The 23,709-nt window shown below is 42.2% G+C and overlaps 1 protein-coding gene across 2 annotated transcripts in view; it reads left to right on the forward strand.

Annotated features, from left to right (window-relative positions):
• The window catches only part of GNAL (G protein subunit alpha L), a 308,716-nt gene that overhangs the window by 149,279 nt on the left and 135,728 nt on the right, over positions 1-23,709 (forward strand). For both annotated transcript variants that reach the window (XM_044293648.1, XM_044293649.1), the window contains exon 4: positions 20-139. In XM_044293648.1, coding sequence (XP_044149583.1) covers positions 20-139 — 120 coding nt within the window. The remainder of the gene's footprint in view (positions 1-19; positions 140-23,709) is intronic.

Consider the following 23,709-nt stretch of genomic DNA (forward strand, 5'->3'; position numbering starts at 1 on the left):
GTCTTTTATTACCCCGCAGACAATAGTATCTGCAATGGGCACATTAATACCCCCGGTTCCACTGGCTAACCCGGAAAACCAGTTCCGAATTGATTACATCAAGAGTATAGCGCCGCTGTCTGACTTCGATTATACACAGGTAAGACGCTGGGTCACCTTATCTCTGCGGCTGGCTGTGCATTCTCTACTGTGTTGGCTTTAATACCGTGTGGATTGGGTTTTTCTGCTGTAGGTGCGGGTCCGGTGCACTCGTAACAGCAGACGTGATGATCAGGCACTCGTATGGTTAACCTATAAGGCCTCTTGCACACGAACGTGTGCTGCGGACTGAAAATTACGGTCCCCAGTGCATGGGCACCGACCGTGCGAATGCCGCAGGAGGACCGCGACCTCATTCACTTGAATGGGGTCCGCGATCCGTCCGTCCCGCAAAAAGATAGGACAAGTTCTATCTTTTTGCGGAACGGAACCCCACGAAAGCACTCTTTAGTGCTTCAGTTCCGCATCCGTGATGCGGAATGCACAGGGACGGTGCCCTGTGTATTGTGGACCCACCGTATGCCGGCCACGATACGGCCATGGGGGGCACACGGTCGTGTGCAAGAGGCCTAGCCCTGAAATATTAGGGGCCAGTTTTAAATGGCTAGGCACAAAGTGGAACAATTCTTCTCTAGTAGTTTAATGTCCCGTAGTCCTAGCCAGACTGTTTCATGGCCGGCAGCTACAGTCTGCCATCGTTTTGCTTTGTGTTTGGTGCCTCTGTTTTTTTATCCATATACACTATACTATGCGTATTCACGCCCTAGACTATGTACTTTGAGAGCGTCTTTGGTACAGTTTGCTTGTCAGTCAGGATTTGTAAGCATGCTGGTACTCATGGTACTACAAGAGTTTTTCAGCTGTGAATATTGTTGTGTAGTTATTGTTTTCTATATATTAGGCAGGTTTTGGATTGGGAGAGGAATGAAGTGGTAGGGAGCTGGTAGTTCTTGCTCTCGCGGCCCTCTAACTGATGTGACACTGTTTTGCATGAGTTACATAACTTGTATTGATCGCTATGATACAGCACCATTTGACTATGCAAATATTACATTGCTTATGCACGAGGGACAATGTTATCTTTATGCTACAGTAAATGTTTTGTCTTAAAGAGATTTTGTGCTTATGAGAATTATTTTAGCTGCTGGACAAATCCCAGGAGCCAGGTAGTTAGCCAACACAGCTAGAAATTCGTTACTGGCGACTAATGTTTTAGGTTCTGTTGTACGGAAATGTATAAAAGTTTCAGGCATTGTCCGCCATGCATTCTACCGGGCCCCTGGCTCCTGAAAGCTACAGTACATTTGTCTATCCCTGTCTAAAGAATGTGATAAGTATAGGCCTCATGCACACGACCGTATTGCAGTCCGCAAACCACAGATTAGATACATTGCATGTGTACTCCGCAGTTGTCTTAATCCCATCACTAGAAAGGACTACTTTGTCTGCAGAACAGACAAGAATAGGACATGTTCTAGAACTTGCGTAACATCCATACGGATCTGTGTGCTGTCCTTTTTTTTTTTTTTTTTGGGCAGACCCTTATAAATAAATAGCCATATGTGCAATCTGCAAAAAAAAAAAAAAAAAGCGGATCAGGCACAGATGTAAAATATGGTCGTGTGCAGGCGGCCTTATTGGAAATGTTCTTCTGTGAATGTGAAAAGTCTTGAAGATGGCTACAGAGAACACTTTCTAATTGTATGGGTGGCTTGGTTGTGTCACTGTCCAGGGATTGACCACCAGATTATAGATTATAATCCATTGAAATTATTTATACCCTTATACTTCTTAAGGTTATTCAAGAAATCCTGAAAAGTTTACTTTACCTGATTTTAGTATATTTATATTCATCCTGACTGTGCAGTTTATTCTATGAGCATTTTATATATTTTACCTGTATTTCATCACCATGGTTTATATTATTTCCTTTATTTATTTTTTTCTGTTGTTCGAGAAATTATTCTCTTATGTTTTAAGCTTGGAGATCTTTTGGGTTCCAGAAAAAAAAGTTGCAAAATCTGTTCAGGTTGTGGGATGGTTTTGTCATATTTAACTTATTTAACTTATTTTTTTTTTATTTTTCACTTTCAACATAAAGGGAGGAGGCGAGGAAGGAACAGGATAAAAAGAGAAGGGGGGGGGGGTGTTCAATAGTCTTGTTGCCACTTATTTGTAGAATAAGAACTTTGAGACTTGATTGTGGAAACCCAAAATTTTGAAAAGGACTACTAGATTTTAGTAGACTTTGATTTATCAGATTGTTCTCCTAAGGCTACATGCACACAACTGTATGTGTTTTGCAGTCCGAAAAAAAAACTAACGGATGACGTTCTGTATGGCATTTTATTTTTTTGCGGATCCATTGTAATTAATGCCTATCCTTGTCCGCAAACTAGAAAAAAATTGGACATGCACTATTTTTTTTTTTTGCGGGGCTACGGAACGGACATACTGATGCAGACGGCACACGGTGTGCTTTCCGCGTCTTTTGCAGAACCATTGAAATTAATGGGTCCGCATCCTATCCGCAAAAAAAACCTGAACGGACACTGAAACAAATAACGTTCATGTGCATGTAGCCTAACATGAAGATTGTGATGGGCGCTAGCAGTCATTATCCTTGGTTAGTTTATGTGTAAATTGCTCTATGGCCAACTTTGCTTCTCCATGATGTGATTTATTGTTGGTATATTTTGGGTGTCTGATCCAGTTGCTTAGTGTTTATTTTGGTGGGGACTATACTTGTATCGTTTTTTTTTGTAAACTTATAACGTATGCTTTTTTCCAAGCAAAAACTCAGACAACACGGGGAGATTAATTTCAACCTTTAAATTCAGTTTTGCAGGAGTCAAAAGAAATCGGTTGTCACACTGTTTTATAAGCAAGGTGCATCTTTATCTAACACTTTTGGTCTTGATTAGTGTTGAGCGAACTTGTGTTTTAAGTTCGGCATCTAAAGTTCGGGTTATTGAAGAATCACGTTATGGATTCCGCTACCACGGACCATAACTTGGTCCGTGGTAGCGAAATCCATAACGCGATTCTTCAATAACCCGAACTTTAGACGCCGAACTTAAAACACAAGGTCGCTCAACACTAGTCTTGATGTTTCTCCACTTTCTACGCTACCCCTTTACTGGAGTAAGACTGCCGCAATTTTTGCACTTGATAAATCTGGCTTACATCAACTTGATGGGCTTTCCATGCCACTTTCTCATCTTCGCTTTTCAAAACTGTAGTGGGAAAAAAAAAATGCAAAATGTCGCAAGTTGTTGGTGGAAATATGCCCGAAAATTTCAGAGCCCCGTTTTGTGACTTTTTGAAGAATGAAAAAAATCTTTAGGCCCCATGTCCATATATTTTTTCAGTATATTTTGGGGGCTGATCAGATGCAGACCCATTCATTTCAGTGGGGCCGCAAAAAATGCGGACAGCATGCCGTGTGCTGTCTGCATTCGTATGTCTGTTCCGTGGCCCTGCAGAAAAGATAGAACATGTCCTATTGTTGTTCATTTTGTAGTTTGTAGACAAGGATAGGACATTTCTACAGAAGGGTAAAAAGAAAATGGCTGTATGCACACATGGCACGCAAAACACAGTCGTGCGCCTGATGTCTTATTGAAATATACCACGTACTAAGAAAATTCAAAGCGAGTGATGTCCTGTAAAGCCACCCTCATTCTTGGACTGTACATAGAACCAGATCCTGTTCCTTGTGAGGCCTCTCAAAACTGTTTACTATAAAAGAAATACAAGTCTATGTCACAGAGGCTATGGGGGCCTCCGGTTTTGCAATCTGGTGTTGACCAAGTCCTGATTGACATTTGTTCAAGTTAACAGGAATTGACTGGATTCATTTTTAATCCTGATTTATTGATCTGTTTTATGCCCTTTGTGCTGTAGCGTTAACAGATTAAGGGCACGTCGCACCAGTAGCTGTGGACAGTGATGGTGATGCGTTACGTAATCGCCTATCTTCATTTACGTGGTTAGGTTTGTCTGCTTCTACGGATAGTGGTCTGAATCCAGGGGTTGCATGCTTCTCTGAGTCTGCTCCTTGAGCTTCCTGATTCTTCATACATTTTGTGTACACAGCCATAGGTCAGTGAACCAAAATGATGTTATTGTACGTCGTGGAAAGTGGAAGTACAGTATCTAAGGGGAATATGAAGGCTATAAGCCTTAACAGCTTTCACCCTCAATGATTACTCAGAAACCACAAATCATAGGTAAGGCCCCTTTCACACGAGCAAGTTTTCCGCATGGGTGCAGTGCGTGACGTGAACGCATAGCGCCCGCACTGAATCCTGACCCATTTATTTCAGTGGGTCTGTGTACATGAGCGTTTGTTTCACGCATCAGTTCTGCGTTGCGTGAACAACGCAGCATGTTCTATATTCTGCGTTTTTCACGCAGCCCTGGCCCCATAGAAGTGAATAGGGCTTTAGTGAAAAACACATTGCATCCGGAAACAAGTGCGGATGCAATGCGTTTTTCACGGATGGTTGCTAGGAGATGTTTGTAAACCTCAAATTTCTTTATCACACGCGTTAAAAAATGCATTGCACCCGTGTGGTAAAAACTGAACACAATCACAGATGAAACTTACTGAGCATACTTGCTAAATGGTGCGAGTTTCACTGAACGCACCCTGAATGCATCCTGACTTAATACGTCACACTCGTGTGAAAGAGGTCTAAAAAATCATTAAAGGGGTATTCCCATCTTAGACAATGGGGGCATATCGCTGGAACCCGCACCTATATCTAGAACGGAGCGGGGAGCGCTGGCTCGGCTGGAGGACCCCAGATTCCCCAGTGTCCGTCCACCACCAAGTGCTAATCCCGGCCTCTCCCATAGAAGTGAATGGGAGTGTGCCGTGCATGTACGGCCCATGCTCCCATTCATTTCTATGGGGCAGACGGCAATAGCCGAGCCAGCGCTCAGCTATTTACGGCGGCCCCATAGAAATGAATGGAGAGCGGCTGCGCATGCGCAGTGCGCTCTCCTTCACTTGTGGGGCCCCATTCTTGATATTGGTGCGGGTCCCAGCGGTGGGACCCGCATCTATAAGACAATGGGGGCAAAAAAAACGTGGATGTTAGGTTTTCTAAGCAGCCAAATAAATAGACGCCACTCGCAGAAAACAAAATAAGTTACAGTGGTTGAAAATAGTAGAATTTAGTGGATTGACATTTTACAGCCTATAGACCAGTGATGGCTAACCTCCGGCACTCCAGCTGTGGTAAAACTACAACTCCCAAGATGCACACTTGTTTGGCTGTTCCCAGAACTCCATATAAATGAATAGATCATGCTGGGAGTCGTAGTTTCACCACAGCTGGAGTGTTTCCAAATAACCGATATGTCTTTGTGGGAACGGGGACAGTTTTACTACAGGGAGAGAAGTCTAAAGGTGAACTTCCAAGTTCTGTGCCGTTTTTTGTGTTCCGCATATGGAACCATTAATTTCAATAGTTCCGCAAAAGAAACTGAATGTGCTCCGTATGCATTCCGTTTCCGTATTTCCGTTCCATTGGAAGACGGAACACGTCCTATTATTGCCCGCAAATCGCGTTCCGTGGCTCCATTCAAGTCAATGGGTCCGCAAAAAAAACGGAACACATACGGAAATGCATCCGTATGTCTTCTGTATCCATTCAGTTTTTGCAGAACCATCTATTGAAAATTTTATGCCCAGCCCAATTTTTTCTATGTAATTACTGTATAATGTATATGCCATACGGAAAAACAGAACCGGAAACACTACTGAAACGAAAAACGGACCGCACAAATCCATACGGTCATGTGAAAGAGGCCTTAATCTAATGTCTAGAAAGGAACATGGAGACTCTAATGTATCAAGCTGCCAATTTGATTTAAACCACTGAAAGGTAGTATTTTGTAGTTTTCATTTTCTACAATGATTTTTACCCAGTCTGGTACTGAAACGGACAGAAATCTGCCATACTTGAAACGTGTGGTGAAGCCTAAGTATTACACATGGAAATAGCTGCGAATACATCATCTGGACCTCTGCTGATCCTACTACAGTTGCTGGCCGCAGATATTACTTTTGATTTTGAGCCGATGTTCTGGACGAGCTCACGGTTGTGTTGGCGTGTCCCATAAACGAGCTCGGGTTGTCATAAACGAAGCAATAAATCTTAACAGCCGTTAAAAACCAATACTACATGATGAATAGTCCAGTTATGACTCACATTGTAGATGTTACAAAGTACCCACCAAACACCTATCGAAACGTTAAAGCCACCCCCCCCCCCATTTTATTTTTCATTTCTACAATGTATTTCTAATATTTGACACAATTTGTGCATTGTATATCATAAGCTTGATAATTACACGTGAAAATGTGCTGCTAGCTGTACTGTGGATTAGAGTATTTATTTATTTTTGTCAAAGTTATTTTTTTCTTCTCCTTATAGAAAATAATCTCATTTTGCGTATATTAAATTGGGTGAATTAAGGTGCGCCAGATTGCTCTATTAGAAACGCCAGGTCTGCACATCCTTGTTTGCAGTAATCCGCTGCTTACAGCCGACCTATGCACGAAATTGTTAGCAAACCGATCAGGGGTGTGAGGCGTTCGAAATGTCATCTTCCAGACTATAATGTGCACAGTCAGCGCTGTGTTTTGATGGTTGCATCCATGTAACCAGTAACACGCCATGTACTCGGTCCCTTGTGCTCTAATTAGCAGATAAAGAGAAAAAAATGAGTGAAAAACATTGCATGTTTAATTGGCAGTTGTGAGGTAAACGATGTCCCCCATGTCTTTTCGCTAAAATTAGCAGGTATTCTCTTGCAGTGTTTCGTCAGTTTTCTGAGCCTTGTAGAAATGTTACAAAGTGCATATTACACAAATTGTTTGCTGCTGTGATCCAAAAAAACAAGCCTGTGTCACCTAAAACGAGTAAAGAGGGAATCCAAAAACCTCTACTTGTTTACGTGTATTTAGTACTTTTATTTTCTACAATTGAGTTTTGTTTCAATATGCGTGCCTTTGGCTGACTTCTGTCTCTTTGCAGTGTGGCACGTACTCGAAAGCCTCTCGCACGTCATGTGCAAGCTTTGACATCCCTGACAATGATGTCTATGAAGAGTCCGTGTTTGGGTCGGGTGCAGACGTCACACTACCTTTTTTTTTCCAGATGAGTAAAAATACTCCTCTGACCATTTTTGAGGAGTATTTTTTACCCAAGGAGGAGTAGGAAAGCTGCAGTAATACAAATGCATAATATGTAGGCCTGCACTTGTTCCCAGCGTTGAGAGCCCCCGTTGCAGATTCTGTCCAAAGACCTGACAAAAAAAGCCTTGTATGCAGAACTTTTTTGTCTGGTAAAAAGGCAGGCTCGTGAACCGAAAATGCTCGGACTCCTTCATAGTCAGCGGAGTCTGTTCAGCTTCTTCCCTGTCAGTCAGGCTGGGCTCACATCACATTTTTGTCATATAGTTAATGTACACAAAAAACGTATATATCTTATCAGACGCCTCAGACAGATGCCATACTGTTGCATCCGTCACCACAGCGTTCCATTGTGAACAAAAAAAAGTATACGTTGGCCTCCATGTTTTTTTGCTGAACCTTGCAGGATGGAAAAACGTGGTACAGTACACTTTCCCATCCTGGGATACTTTACAATAGAACTCCATGGTGACGGGTGCCAGAGTATGGCGTCTGTCTGAGGAGTCAGTTAAAGTATACAGTTTTTGTGTATGTTGAATGTATGACAAACCTGGCCTTACGTTCCCAATCCAGCACTTCTATTATTTTTTGTTGCTCTTCTCATCTAATGGAGCAGAACAACAGAAATAAATAGTGGTGATGTGAACTTGACCTAAGAGGTGGGTATTTATGCAGGGGACCATTACTAAATAGCATCAGGCAATTATAGCGAAGTCCGGTCCAATATAGCGGAATTAACCCTTCACTTTATCAGTTGGCCATATTAGCCTGCCTGCCTTCACTACACAGTACACTACACTACACTGCATGCATCAGTGTGATGTATACATGTGTGTGATGATCACACACTGCTGTCACCTTGAGGAGTCCTCTTCAGCTCCTCCACTGCCATGTTTCCCGGGGTCCTTGTACAGCACGCCCCGCTTCCCCTGCTGCAGGGCTCTGTATCACTTCGGCGTTTGCCCAAACCAACTAACAGTAAAGCTTCTTACTGTATGGAATCTTTGCCATTGTTCATTTCAGGCACAGGCATCATCGCTGCGCTGCCCGTGCCATTCACAGTGCGGCCTGCTCTGCTGAATGTCAGGTAAAAGTCTAAGGCGTATTGGTACTTTTTCCAGGGAGTAAAATGGCCTGAACAGGCGTCAGTGAGACTTGTTCAGGCGTTATTGCGACCTCTGGTCGGGTGTCCTTTTTGCCCTCCATGTGTCATCCATATTCCACGTACACTGCTCTGCTGAAACTTAATTTCCAGAACATCTCCGTGTTGCATCAGTGGTTCTTCATGGAACCATAGATATCAATAGGCATGTTTGGTCTGCATCACTGACCAAAATAGTGCTGGTCTCTGTGGTTTTCCTAGTGACCCACGTTCAGTGGAAAATCAATGATGTGTGAATAAACATATTAAAGTCAATGGGTACGTGTGCTGTCCGTGATTCACTGCCTAAGCGTTCATGCACACGACCGGTGTTGTTTTGCGGTCCATTTTTCACGGATCCGTTGTTTCCGTATCTTGAGTTTTTTTTTCTCTGATTGATTGAAGTCCTCTTCCGTTCCATTATTCCACAAAACATATCCGTATGGTTTCTGCGATACGTTTTTTGCGGATCGGAAGCGGAAACAGTAACTTATTAATCACCAAACACATGAGCAATATGGGCTGGGTATGCAATTCTACAGTATGGATCCGCAAAATACGGATGACATACGGATGTGTTCCGTGTGCGTTCCGTATTTTTTGCGGACCCCTTAACTTGAATGGGGCCTCGGACCGTGATTTGCAGACAATAGGACATGCGCTACTTTTTTGCGGAAAGGAAAAACGGAATGCACACGGTACCTTCCAGTGTTTTTGCTGACCCATTGATGTGAATGGTTCCACATACGGTCCGCAAAAGAACGGAAGCGGAAATTAAATACGTTCGTGTGCATGAGCCATTACGTAGTTTTTTAAATGAAGTCATACCGTCACTTTAAAGTCTACCTTTGTTTTTTGTGCTGTGCCAAACTTTTGGGATAGCGCACAGATTTTATCATTTCTGTGCACGTGTAATGTGGTTTTGCGTTTTTGAAAATGTCATTAAGTCTGAGCAGCAGCAGAGAGGGTAGAGTAACTAGGTGTAATGGCCACGCCCCCGTTGCTCCTAGAGGCTCATTTGCATTTATTAAAAACATCATCATTTTTCTCAGAAATGCAGGCACATATGAACATGGGACCAACACAGATGCCTTCAGCTGCCAAGGACACATGTAACAGGTCAGCCAGTGTCATAGGTACAAATCTGCTGACAGATGCCCTTTTAGGATTAGAGTTGAACTTCGCTCATGTTTTTTTTATTTTATTATTTTATAAATTTGGTGTAAGGGTAATGTTGTTGCTTCCAATAAAGTACACTTGAGGGTTTCTTGGTGTGAAGTTGCAACTTTTTGGCAACATTTTCTAAATAAATATGGGTTAAAGGTGATCTGCAGATAAATCCTGACCTTCTGAAGCTAAAAGTCACTAAATTTTACACAAAATGTCGCCCCTGACATCACCTTTGACATTTTTATGCCACAAAGCAGGTGTAGCAGATTTGATTAATGTGCCTTTGAGTGTCATCTTGCACTTCCTAAATGTGACTTAAAAGTGATTTATTGGCAAAACATAACCGGGTGCCTCTCGCTGTGCTCGCATTATAGTCAATGGGGATGGAGCGGCAGTCCGGGGGGCACACGTGAACTAGCGGCAGGACGGATCAGACAGGCTGTTCACCTGCCAGACTCCCCTGCAACTAGTGTGAAACTAGCCTTAGGGATTCAAATATTATGACCAATTATGGTCATGGAAAAGATATCCCGATGTAAATCATTTTCTGTTTTTAACGTTAAAAAAGTACCAGTGTGGTCAATTCTGACCCTGCAAACGATTCTGTAGCCAACAGAGCCCACCCATCCTTATAAATACATATTTACTTGTGCAGCTTAAACTTAATGCAAAGTAGATTACACCTAAGATCCGAAAGAGTCCTGGAAGGAATGCTGCGCATGTTCCGCTTCTTGAACTTGACATGAGGTGGCTGAGCACACGTTAATGAGCGTGCCTATCTATGGCAGAGCGTGACGCAGGTCATTAATATAGACAGTATGACAGATGCATTCTTTGTGAAGAATATTCAGCTCCAAACCAGTTCTCTGCCCATTTGTTCTCTGTGAATTAAAATGTATTAACAAGACCTAGCTGATCAGATCTCCGCCCAACACACAACTAGACATTTCGTTCTGAGCAGTTACTGGATGTGTCATTTTTTGAAAGTTGTAAAGTGAAGTTGTAATAAATAGGTTTTCTTAATCATTTTAATTTGCAGATCTGTCTGCATACACAAATTATAGAAGTTTTCCTCCTCTTGTCCATATTACGGACAAGAATAGTCATTTCTAGAAATGGGACAGAGAAAAATGTGGATTGGACATAGAAGGGATCTGTAGTTTTTCGGACCGCATCTGAAGAGATCACTTTTCAGGAGTCATGTTATTATCAGACAGGATTATGATGAATGGTAGGCTGGTAGCATATATAGAGATAATACAGGACCCACAATTCACAATAAGTTATGGTCATAGCTTAAATTCTCTTCCTCCCTGCATTATGACCTTGTGCAGATCACAGAACATGTCTAAAGAAACTCTCCCATAGAAGTCTACAGGTTATCATGGTCCATCTGGCTACTGCTCAGGCATGATGGCTGCCCCTATAATTGTGTATAGAATATAAAATAGGAACATGTAGCAAAAATGAAAACTGATTAGAAAAGAAAATATCAGTATCTTTAAAACTAAAATACAAAAGTGATCCTTTCCCTTTAAGACTCTTTTGCTTAACCAATACCAATATGACCGTATTGCATGGTGCTTGCTTCACTTCACATATCTTTTCTATCCAGGTTTATTCTGCCCCCATACTTTCATTTTTGTTTCCTTATGGAATGTGAATGCTGATAACATATCCAGCTCACAGTTTATAAAGGCCTGCAAAAATTAGTATCCTAGACTTAGACTGATAATTAAAAAAAAAAAAAATGGAGAAAGGTGGACAGGCTGCCCATCTTGCATTGTGCGTTTCCCTCTGTTAGCTATAGTTCTGAGATCATTGTGCACCAGCACCGTGAGACACATACTGATACTTTTGACACAAACTGATAGGTTTGTGCAGCAATTTCCTAACGACTGTGGCATAACAGGACCAGCACCCTGCAACTGGTTTATGATGGGCCAAGAAGCTTAACGTACCAGAAAGAGAAGTAACCATGACTTCCTGGTGCCACCCTGCGAATTTGGAGGGGGAACAGTAATTATAATCCGGGACATGTTTTTTAGTGGACCCCCCCGAACATTTGAACAACACACCTGCTGAATCACTTTATAAAGAGCATCTTAAAGATTGACTGTTAAAGGTGTCTGCCACCCCTTAATGCTGAGTTACCTAGTAGATTACAGCCACTGTTAGGAGTCCCAGTGGGACACTTCATGAGCAACTTTTTTTTTTTGTTTGTTTTTGTTTTGTCTGTTTTTAAAGGATAACTGTCACATTTAGACCCTAATTTAAATTTTCATATATGTAGTTACTAATAACATGATATTCCAGAATCAGGTACTATTAGGGTCCATTCACACGTCCGTTTTTTCTTTCCTGATCTGTTCCGTTTTTTCAGGAACAGATCAGGACCAGATCTGGACCCATTCATTTTCAATGGGTCCTGGAAAAAATCGGACAGCACAATGTGTGCTGTCCGTTTCCGTTGTTCCGTTCCGCATGTCCGTTTAAATATAAAACATGTCCTATTCTTGTCCTGAAAAATCGGATCCTGGTACAATACAAAGTCAATGGATCCGCAAAAAACGGATGACATTCGGATGTCATTCCGTATGTCATCCGTTTTTTGCGGATTCCGTTCCTGGAAACACATAACAAATTTTTTTTTTTTTTTTTTTTTTTCAATTTTTTTTCAAAGAAATCCAAACAACTTTATTTGATAATTGAAATGTATACATGTTCCCGTTTTTTGCGGATCCGCAAAAAACGGATGACATACGGAAACATTTTCAGGAACAACGGATCCGCAAAAAACGGACCGTTTTTCAGGATGAAAAAAAACAGGACGTGTGAATGGACCCTTAGACTGACTTACCCCATATTTAATAAGATTCAGTCCTGAGCAACCAGTCTGCATAAAACTGCAATTTCACTATTCAGTTAAGATGGCCGCCACTGCCCTTACCCTGAGGCTAATCCCGCCTGCCCTCACTAGCCAGTAACAATAGCCCCCAAAAGTGTCAGTAACCAGAGCCCTCCCCCTAAAGGGTTAATCTCCTGCAGCACAAAGGGGTCCTCTTACCACACGTTGCCTTCATTTATACACTGAGCAGGCGGCAGATCTCCCTTCCCTGGTCTGCGCTGCTCCAACTCTGCTTCTCCAGCTCTGCTGAGTGAGGGAGCTCTGCTGAGTCTGCCAAGCGCAGGGACAGGGAGAAGTGCACACAGCCCAGGCACTGTTATCAGCTGCTGGGGAGGATCTGGCTTTAATCATTTACTTGCAGTCCCTGGCTCTCAGTAATGTGACCTTGCACGATGCCTGCTTCTGCGTCCTCCGTCTTTCAACAGATAGACGGACCATGCCTAGCAACCCTAAGCAGAGGTAAAAGGAGGCAGTACAGGGATCAAAACTGTGAAATAGGGCCACCAAGGTGATATTAATCACCACAATCCAATACACCCCAAAAAAATAAAAATACGACAGTTATCCTTTAAAAGGCTTGTCAGAAGATACGCCATTTTAAAGGGTTATTCAGGATGAGAAAAGCATAGCTTCTGCTTCACAAAAAAGGGGGAAAAAGCAGTGCAGTGCTGCATACTGAATCAAAGGCATATGCGGAGGAAAATAGCCTGGGAAAGCATAAAGCCCCACTAGTTACTCACACTATCCAACTGATCATTAGAGTGGTTTTCTAGGCTCCTGATACGGATGATGTATCCTTAGGATTAATATCCGATTAGCTGATCCAGTCAGCTCTTCCTCGCAGCCTCTGGTGCTGGAACCAGCACTGTCAATGCAACAGGAAGTGCAGTTCCGTTCACAGTGTAGTGGCCGTGCTGGGTACTGCAGCTCCACTGCCACTGAAGAGAATGGCAGCTGAGTTGTAGTAACCAGACACTGCCACTACAATTTAAACGGAGCTGTGCTTTCTGTTGCAGCACAGGCGGCTGCAGGAAACAGCTGATCAGTGGGGGCCTTGGGCACCCAATCAGATCAGTGGGTGCCTGACACTCCAATGGTATTGATAACCTATACTTGGAATAGATCTTCAGTATTGGGAGCCTGGAAACCCCTGTAAAACGTATTGTGAATGGGTCTAGAATAAAGTGAATTTAAAATCAAATATGTCTCCATTCTTTTGGCTGTATTTATTTTACTTTTATTCCAGATGGAATGCACGTGCTGCGGAAAATCCTGGATGTACCCTTAGTGTGTGTGAGATATCACAGATCAGCCCTATTCACTGCGATAACAAACACAAGCCCTAGGCAGGTACTGTATGGCGATGTTTCTGGAAGGAAGCGGCCATGTTTTTCTAATTGGATCAACCCCCTGTTAATACTTTTTTTTTTTTTTGTTCTCAAGTATCGAATTCAAGCAAACAAACCATTAAACGCTGTAATACTTCCATCTAGACAGCAACTTCTGGTCTGATCGTGGGACTAATGCAACCACAATTACTTCCGATGGAAAAAAAGAACAAATGCAACCTTATGACAGCCACAACAAATCAGTTACATTTGTTTGCAACCTTCCAAGGTTGCTGTCCCCCCCTTCAGGCAATCACTGCACACAGCAGGTCTCTCTACAAGAGCTGTAGACACAAAAGGTAGAATATTTGTAACTAAGACTTTTGCACAATTATTTTGGGTGCATTAGGCTACTTTCACACTAGCTTTTTTGCTGGATCCGGGTTCAGCAGAAACGCTTCAGTTACTATTATCTTTAACATAGCCAAGATGGATCCGTCATGAACTCAATTGAAAGTCAATGGGGGACGGAACCGTTTTCTATTGTGTCAGAGAAAACTGATCCGTCCCCAATCAGTCTTGCTCTGCATCCCATGACTGAAAGCAAACCGCTGCATGCTGCTCACTTACTTACATTTTGTCCCCATTGACAATGAATGGGGACAAAACGGAAGCGTTTTTTTTCCGGTATTGACACCCTATGACGGATCCCAATACTGGGAAATATTAACGCTAGTGTGGAAGTAGCCCTAGAGCAATAGAACATATGGTTGCAAAAGTGTTCATGGACTGGAAGGTGTTGTCCCTGCTCAGTGCGCTGTTATTAAATAACATGTTTATCTTAGAGTTCTCCATTCTGCTGTTCCCCAGTTAATCCTACTGGTAATGTTTGACTAGATTGACCAAAAAAAAAAAAGAAATTGCGCATTTCCATTACACTTGGAGTGACTGTCCACATGCAGCATCCAGTCGTCTGTTTTCTAAATAATATATCTAAATATTTTAATAGGTAATAATTGAACAAGTGTTGAAATCAAAATCGCAGATTTTCAAAATGAGAAGACTTCTGATAAGTCATCTTAGTGTTAGTTCTTTGTCATTTTATATCTGTTTGCCTACCAGTAACTAGATGTTAAGCTGGGGTTAATTGTGCCACATGATTTTGACTGTACATTTACACTATACATTTAATAACTGGAAAAAACACTAATATACACGTAATAATTGTAAGAAATCAGTGAATTTGGCATCAGAAAGCTTTACATCAGTGTCCTAAAAATGCAGAGAATTATATGAAAGTCTAAATAAGAACTAAAGAAACATGCAAACTTACCTGTTCCCTGAAGTTCTGGTCCTGGGCACTGGCGCCCATGTGTCTATCCACAAGAGACACATCACTGCTGCAGCCAGTTAATGGCTGCAGTGGAGCAGATGGTCATGCCTGTGACGGGGACAAATTAAACAAACCACGGACCAGAAGATGGACACACAGGAGCCATCATGCAGGACCAGAGCAACAGGAAGCAGGTAAGTATGATTCTTTCAATATCAGAGGCAGGCTGCGGGCTCCTGTGAAAAGTTACTTGTTCCCAGCCCACACTTTCAATGCTGTCTTCCTGTGGCAGTTCTAAGATGTCTGCAGGCATGCCTGGTAGTGAACTTCCTTCTGAGCATGTGCAGCACTGTTTCAGGCATTGTAACTAAGGGCTTTGGGAAGCATGAAGATGTCTAGTATAAAGGACAGGAGAGATGAGAACTGATTATCTTTCACCACTAGAACTCTCTGCTTATCAATGTTTTTTTGATTGATAGATATATAACATGAAATATATTTATGACTAACATGAACATTAACTTTTTAAAATGTATATAAAAGTTAATAAGTGAACTCCTCAATATTAATAGATAAAAAAATTATAATCTGAAATCAGAGATACATTTCTACTCCGACTCCACCCAAAACCATCTTTATACAGCAGTACTGAGCAATGTAACTGTGAATCCAACACTAGGGCGAGATAGAAAACTTACTAGAGACTCGAGCAGCATCTCCATATGTATCTCTGCCTTGCTGTCCCTCAGCAGCAGCTTCTCACTTCCCCTCAGTATAGACTTGTGAGCAAGTGTAACCTGATCTCTCAGTAAGAGCTCATGCACACAAACGTATTTTTGTCTGTTTCCGATCCGCATTTTTTGTGTGTCGGATGCGGACACATTCACTTTTATCCCATGCAGTCTGCAAAATTATAGAACATGTCCTATTCTTGTCCGCATTATGGACAAGTAAAAAACTGTTAGGGGAATGGACGCGTCCGGTATCCGTGTTTTGCGCATCTTCAATTTGCAGACCGCAAAACATCCAACGGTCGTGTACATGACCCCTAAAACTGAAAATCCATCTCTTCTTTGGAGACAGATTTGAACAGTGAATTCAGAGTAATAAACCCTTCAGGGGGCAGGTGGTCTGTTAAATAGAGAGAGATACATTTTTCTCCTAAAAGATAGATGTATTTTTTGCCCGTGTCCGATCTGCATTTTTGCAGGTCGGATGTGAACCCATTCACTTCAGTGGGGCTGCAAAAAATACGGACAGCACACAGTGTGCTGTCCGCATCCGTATGTCCGTTCCATGGCATCTGTAAAAATATAGAACATGCCCTATACTTGTCCGTATTACGTATAGGACTTTTCTAATACGGGCTAGACGTTCCGCAATCTGCAGACAGCAAAACAGGCTACGGTCGCGTGCATAAGCTTTTATCTTCATTTGTGCTTATGATCTATGGAGATGTGCTGCTAACCAGATGTACACTCTACAGCATCATCTTCCAGTGTGTAGAATAGATGCACAGGGGTTGAGTAGCTGGTATTGTTTACTAGAAATAGCCATTTCTGCTGTTCCCATTTCTCCCCCTACCTGCCTGAAATTCCACGAAAAATTCAGGCACACCTGCTTGAAAAACAAAAACAAGATAATTGGGGGAAATGAAGATAAAGCTCTTTGGGAAGTCCTGTTCTGCCGCTGTTATTCCATTATGTGATCTCTCGAGGCAGTCACATCTGCTGAAATGTGCCCATCTCGGGGAAGGTGTCGCTGCTTGTTGTCACCACTTGTATCCACCAGTTCACAAATGCCATTACATGTGACCTTGTAGACCTCTTCTGTCTGTACATTTCCCTTCTTAGTAGTTAAATTCTAAGCTCCCTAGGGCAGGCCTTTTGTCTTGTCACATTTGTGCTCATTCTTTTTCTGTGCTTGAACGGCATAAACCTTTCTACTCCACCAAGAAGTTCTGTCCTGCCTTTATGACCCCCTCCTTCCTGCAGCGCTTCCGCTTCCTCATGTCTTTCTGCTTGCTGCAGGGCTGGGCACAGTACCTACAACATGGCAACTGCTTTCCGAGTAACTCCCTTATAATGACTAGTTGCATCTACATGCTTCCTAGTGGCTCTATTGTGACACTGGACACTTTATGTACGGTATTCTAGCGGTGTCGGACATGCTGAAAGCACCATGTGAATAGGTTGCAGTGGGGTCTTAAATACTTTGTTTACATTATTTATATCTGTATAAACTGTTCTGTAATGGAGGGACTTCTCTGCCGAGGGCGGGGGGCGGTGGAGTTATGCAGCAGACGCTGCTTGTCCTTGTGTGGGGGAATATGAAATTCCTGTTCATGTAGTCCTGGTTTCCTTTTCCAGTGGAGTTAAAGGGGTTATCCCATGATTAATGTAAAAAATGAAAATCATACACACCAGTAATCTAGTACATGACGAGCTCTTTCTAACAAAGCTAGAAGCAGCCCCCGTACCTCACATGGGTCCAGATAGCTCCTCATTCATTGCTCCAATTGTTCTGCTAGATTTATTTCAAGCTGTCCGCTTAGGAGGCATCTCCGTTCTCAGGGACGTGTCCTTTCTGCTGCAGCAGTTGTAGGATGGAAAGGAGCATGTGCGTCCATCTCGGTCAGCAGGACTGAGATATTAGAAAAAGAGCAAACAGCAGGTGGCGCTATTCAGATTTCATTGAAAAACTCGGTAGCTGTAATACATTTTTAATTACACGCAATTACAAAAGTTTTCAGATGCATGTGCTGGTTTGAAAAAAAAATCTAGAATATTTTTCCTATTTCAGTCCCTTTAAGAATAAAAGCTGAACTCTTTGTAGTAGACGACAACATCACTTTTTCTGACTATTCTGAGACCTGTTGTATTATTTTAAATTTGCATTATTTTTTTTTTTTTTTACTTGCTATGTTGTGTTTACTGACAAAAAAGCCTGATCACCATCCTGAAGTTAGACATATGCATCTCACTGAGGTTGTACTGGCCCCTGTAACCTATTCTCAGGTCGTGCCACTCTATTCATTCACTGGGGGGCTGCAGGTAACGGAGTACAACACATTTTTTTTGTGTTTATGGCCTCATGCACGTAGCTGTATTTTTGGTATGCAAAAAAAAATCAATCCATGAAAAACGAATAGCTTCGGTATGCATTCTGCTTTTTTTTTTTTCTCTTTGCAGTGCAATATAATGAACGGGAAGCTGCACTTGCATGGAGTGCCACCTCCTCGTTAAACAGCTGATCGGCAGGGGTGCTGGGTGTTGGACCCCCACTGATCAGATATTCAGGACCTACCTTGAGGATAGGTCATCAATATAAATCTGTTAGTTTGAAGGGGTTGTGCAGAGATTTCCCTCACAGCAGCAGTAAACTGACAATGGGCTACTTTCCCATATAGGAGTTCTATCTCTCTGGGCTGACTGCTACAAAAGGATAATACTATCTTTAATTTTCAGTGGCATAGTACTTCCTCAATGGAAAAGAAATACAGCCAAATATTTTTTAAAAACTTGTTTTGTATGAATGTGACGTTTATACAAAATACCCCTTTCTGACAGAAGTGTCCCTTTAAGTTGACTCTGGTATTTGTGTGAAATCTCCCATTTTCAATTCAGTAGAGAGGAATGAAGCGCGCACAGACACCTCCTGTATGTAAGACAGACTTTTGTGACCGTTTTGTTGAGATTGCTCCGTACAGTATACTTATCTGCTGCGTGATAACAGAAAGTTTGCAAAAATGTTGCATTTGTGACAAAAGGGCCTTTTTATATACATAGTTTGACCTTGCATTTGGCAGCGGACAGTTTTGTGGAGTAGAAAATGTCACGCTTGCTTTATAAATGTAGTGCACGCTTGTCACATATTAGGCCCTAGCCCCCAAACTGAAAGCTAAATAGACACGGGAAATGTCGGGCCTCCTTCTGATCTGGATCAACCCCAAAATGTGACCAAAACAGTTATTATACCTATGACCCTGTTTAAAGGGACAATATGGGCAGAAGCCTTATACCTAGCGCCTGGCCTGAGTGGTACGCACCATGATACAGGGGCACAAAGAGCATATACTGCCAGTTGTCCAACTTTGTCGTGGGCATCATTAAAATCTTTTACAGCTATGCATTTTCAGAAAACGCCAAATTTAGAAGGTAGGGCACAATGGTAAAGAAATTTAGTTGCAAATTTACTATGGGAACCACATCGATCTAGACAACAAGGTCCACTGAGTTAATATAGAGATGACCATCCATGTGCCCAACTCTCGCCATTTATTTCCAATGGAGTCACAGAAACGGCTGAAGAGAGTTGCGACTCCCATGTAAGTGAATGGAGAGGGATTTTCACATGCTTGGCGACCTCTCAATTCTTTCACTTTCTGGATGCGGTAATCAGCAGGCACCTTAACAGGTTGGATGGGGGTTGAGGAGTGGGACCCTCATCTAATGGACATTTATGGCATGAATCTCCCTATGGTTTCACCCTTGGTCTACCCCAAGTGTGTATGATCACAGTGATCTGTCCCAATCAGTGTCCCAGTGTTCTTGGTGCTTCATTATGAAGGAATTTGCAGCAATGTAGGTTGTAGTTATAGGTCATGTAGACCTGATGTGAAGCATTGCCAAGCTGCATTTACAGTGCTTGCATTGTTTAGACGGTTAGCTTGGTTTCACTGGATTAATACAAAGAGTTGTTGCATAACTATGGTAGATTTCCTGGTCCCTTATTAAATTGCAGAACTATTGGTTAAGTTCGGAATGATAAGCAAACCCCAGCTTCTTTTGTGTTCTCAAATACCAGTTGTGAGCTTGAGAGAGTAGAGTCTCTTGTATGGAAGGTCGTACTGTAATAGAAAAATAAAGAAGTGCCGGTCCTAGTTTTGGCAGCACCTGGCTGTCCTTAAAAGGTTTCTGTCACCAGATTTAACCCCATTAAGCTAGCTGACATTAGCGATGTGCTAATGTCAGCTAAACCTAACTAGCCTATTCCTACTTTTAGCTATGCCCCCGTTACGCCAGAAATCTAACTTTTATAATAAGCTAATTAGCTTCTGGGGTGGGGGGGGGGGGGGGTGTCGTTGTTCCTGCTCCTAGAGGCTCCGTTCTCCATCTTTTGTCGCCCCCCTCCAAGTCCTGATTGACCAGACCAGGCAGCGCTTGCATCTGTCAGAGCGTCTTTCCCTCACCGCGCCGAATGCTGAACGGTGCAAGATTTCACCAGAGCACAGGGCTGGCAGACAGAAGCGAGCGCTGCCTGGCCCTGTCAATCAGGACTTGGAGGGAGGCGACAAAGGTGGGAGAACGGAGCCTCTAGGAGCAGGAACAATGCCCCTGCTCCTAGAGGCTAATTGGCATACTATAAAAGTTAGATTTCTGGCGTAACGGGGGCATAGATAAAAGTAGGAATAGGCTAGTTAGGTTTAGCTGACATTAGCACATCGCTAATGTCAGCTAGCTGAATGGGGTTAAATCTGGTGACAGAATCCCTTTAAATAGGCAGCTGGGCTCAGCAGAGATGTCTCTGTTTTTGGGATCTGAGGCTTTGTGCCGTGTTGGAGGGCTGAGAGCCGGATGATTGGGAAACAGGCCCCCTAAAGCCCGCTGTGGACTACTGGAGGCAGAACTGCCAGCAAGGTGACTTGTGTTATATGAATTTTCCATTGTGTGTGAATTAACACCAAGACTGCAGTTACGTGCTGTTTTGTGCAATTGCTCGTGTGAATAAACACTTATGTTTTGAGTTAAGAACCTGTACGAAACCCATATATATATATATATATATATATATATATATATATATATATATACACTCACCTAAAGAATTATTAGGAACACCATACTAATACGGTGTTGGACCCCCTTTTGCCTTCAGAACTGCCTTAATTCTACGTGGCATTGATTCAACAAGGTGCTGATGGCATTCTTTAGAAATGTTGGCCCATTTTGATAGGATAGCATCTTGCAGTTGATGGAGATTTGAGGGATGCACATCCAGGGCACGAAGCTCCTGTTCCACCACATCCCAAAGATGCTCTATTGGGTTGAGATCTGGTGACTGTGGGGGCCATTTTAGTACAGTGAACTCATTGTCATGTTCAAGAAACCAATTTGAAATGATTCGAGCTTTGTGACATGGTGCATTATCCTGCTGGAAGTAGCCATCAGAGGATGGGTACATGGTGGTCATGAAGGGACGGACATGGTCAGAAACAATGCTCAGGTAGCCCGTGACATTTAAACGATGGCCATTTGGCACTAAGGGGCCTAAAGTGTGCCCAGAAAACATCCCCCACACCATTACACCACCACCACAAGCCTGCACAGTAGTAACAAGGCATGATGGATACATGTTCTCATTCTGTTTACGCCAAATTCGGACTCTACCATTTGAATGTCTCAACAGAAATCGAGACTCATCAGACCAGGCAACATTTTTCCAGTTTTCAACAGTCCAATTTTGGTGAGCTCGTGCAAATTGTAGCCTCTTTTTCCTATTTGTAGTGGAGATGAGTGGAACCCGGTGGGGTCTTCTGCTGTTGTAGCCCATCCGCTAAGGTTGTGCATGTTGTGGCTTCACAAATGCTTTGCTGCATACCTCGGTTGTAACGAGTGGTTATTTCGGCCCATTCTCCTCTGACCTCTAGCATCAACAAGGCATTTTTCGCCCACAGGACTGCCGCATACTGGATGTTTTTTCCTTTTCACACCATTCTTTGTAAACCCTAGAAAGGGTTGTGCGTGAAAATCGCAGTAACTGAGCAGATTGTGAAATACTCAGACCGGTCCGTCTGGCACCAACAACAATGCCACGCTCAAAATTGCTTAAATCACCTTTCTTTTCTGACATTCAGTTTGGAGTTCAGGAGATTGTCTTGACCAGGACCACAACCCTACATACATTGAAGCAACTGCCATGTGATTGGTTGACTAGATAATCGCATTAATGAGAAACAGGTGTTCCTAATATATATATATATATATATATATATATATATATATATATATATATATATATATATATATATATATATATATAATCACACACACACACACAGTTCTGTTTAAAAAAAGTGAATAAAGGTACGCTGTTCTTCTAAACGATGTCTGGAACGAACCACTTTCCTCAAAAATGCAGAGAGAAATGCACTGTAACAACATTTGCTGCCTTCCTTCCTAAATAATACATTTTTAAAGAATGAATGACCTCACTCATTGAACTCCACACTATTATTTTTAACATGTGCCTTTCAATTAGTGACTCAATTGCACAGAATCATCAGCATTCAGGTCAGGACTGTTGGGTCCGTTGTATTTCTATTACTCTACTACACCTGCTAGTAAATTATTTGCCATGTAGAAATATAATTTCTACCAAAAACAGTAATCGGGTTAGTGATGTCTGCTATTATTTTGAACACAACTGTGTGTGTGTGTATGTATATGTGTATATGTGTATATATATATATATATATATATATATATATATATATATATATATATATATATAGTAACTCTGCAAATCTTCTTATTAATTTGCAGCTCCATCAAAACATGGAGATCAGGTAACGGGGGGACTTTCTTCAACAGTGGGGACAGCACCTCACAGGCGAGAAAACTGTTGAGGAGACTAATCAATTCATGCGAATCAATTTGCTAAAGCTCTAAATAGGATCATACCGTTCTTTGTTTAGCTTCTCCTCCTCCTCGCACAATGACCTCTGCGCAGGTCACAAAGCATGTCCAGAAAGTCTCTCATAGAAGTCAGTGAACATCTCCTGTCTTTGGGGCTGCTGTAAAGTATATCTCTAAATGCTGTTGACAGTACTTGAGTAAGATAGTTGCCACAATCTTGTATTGAAAACAGAATTAAAAAAAATCTACACTCAGAAAATGAAAACAAAAAAATAGAAAAATTGTATCTATCACTATCTGGTTTTAGTTGGCTTCGGGGGGCAAGATTATAGATGTTGTAGTCCCATTAAGGCCTCTTTCACACGAGGGTGTCCGGATAAGGGCCGGATGCGTCCCGGTGCATTGTGCAATGTGTTTTGCACACGCGTAATAAAAAACAGACTGTGGTACCCAGACCCGAACTTCTTCACAGAAATTCAGGTTTGGGTTAGTTGTAGTGTAGATTGTATTATTTCCCCTTATAACATGGTTATAAGGGGAAATAATAGCTTTCTGAATACAGAATACATAGTACAATAGGGCTGGAGGGGTAAAAAAATAAATAAAATTTAACTCGCCTTAATCCACTTGTTCGCGCAGCCGGCATCTCTTCTGTCGTCTTTTGTGAGGAATAGGACCTTTGATGACGTCACTACGTTCATCACATGATCCATCACTGATCTCTGATAGTATAAGGGACCTTTTACAAGGGGGGATAATTGGGAACAATAATTGCCCTGTGTTAACATTCTTCTGATCTCCTGATAAATGATCGCCCCAAAAATCGTTGTCTGCAGCTCATTGCCCTATGTAAACAGGGGATGAAACCATATTACCTATTGTTCATCCTCACTTTCCTGACTTGCCGTACTGTTACTTAACGAGTGCCAGTCAAGGCGTTGTA

The sequence above is a fragment of the Bufo gargarizans genome, chromosome 5 (assembly GCF_014858855.1).
Source record: "Bufo gargarizans isolate SCDJY-AF-19 chromosome 5, ASM1485885v1, whole genome shotgun sequence".
NCBI lineage: Eukaryota > Metazoa > Chordata > Amphibia > Anura > Bufonidae > Bufo > Bufo gargarizans.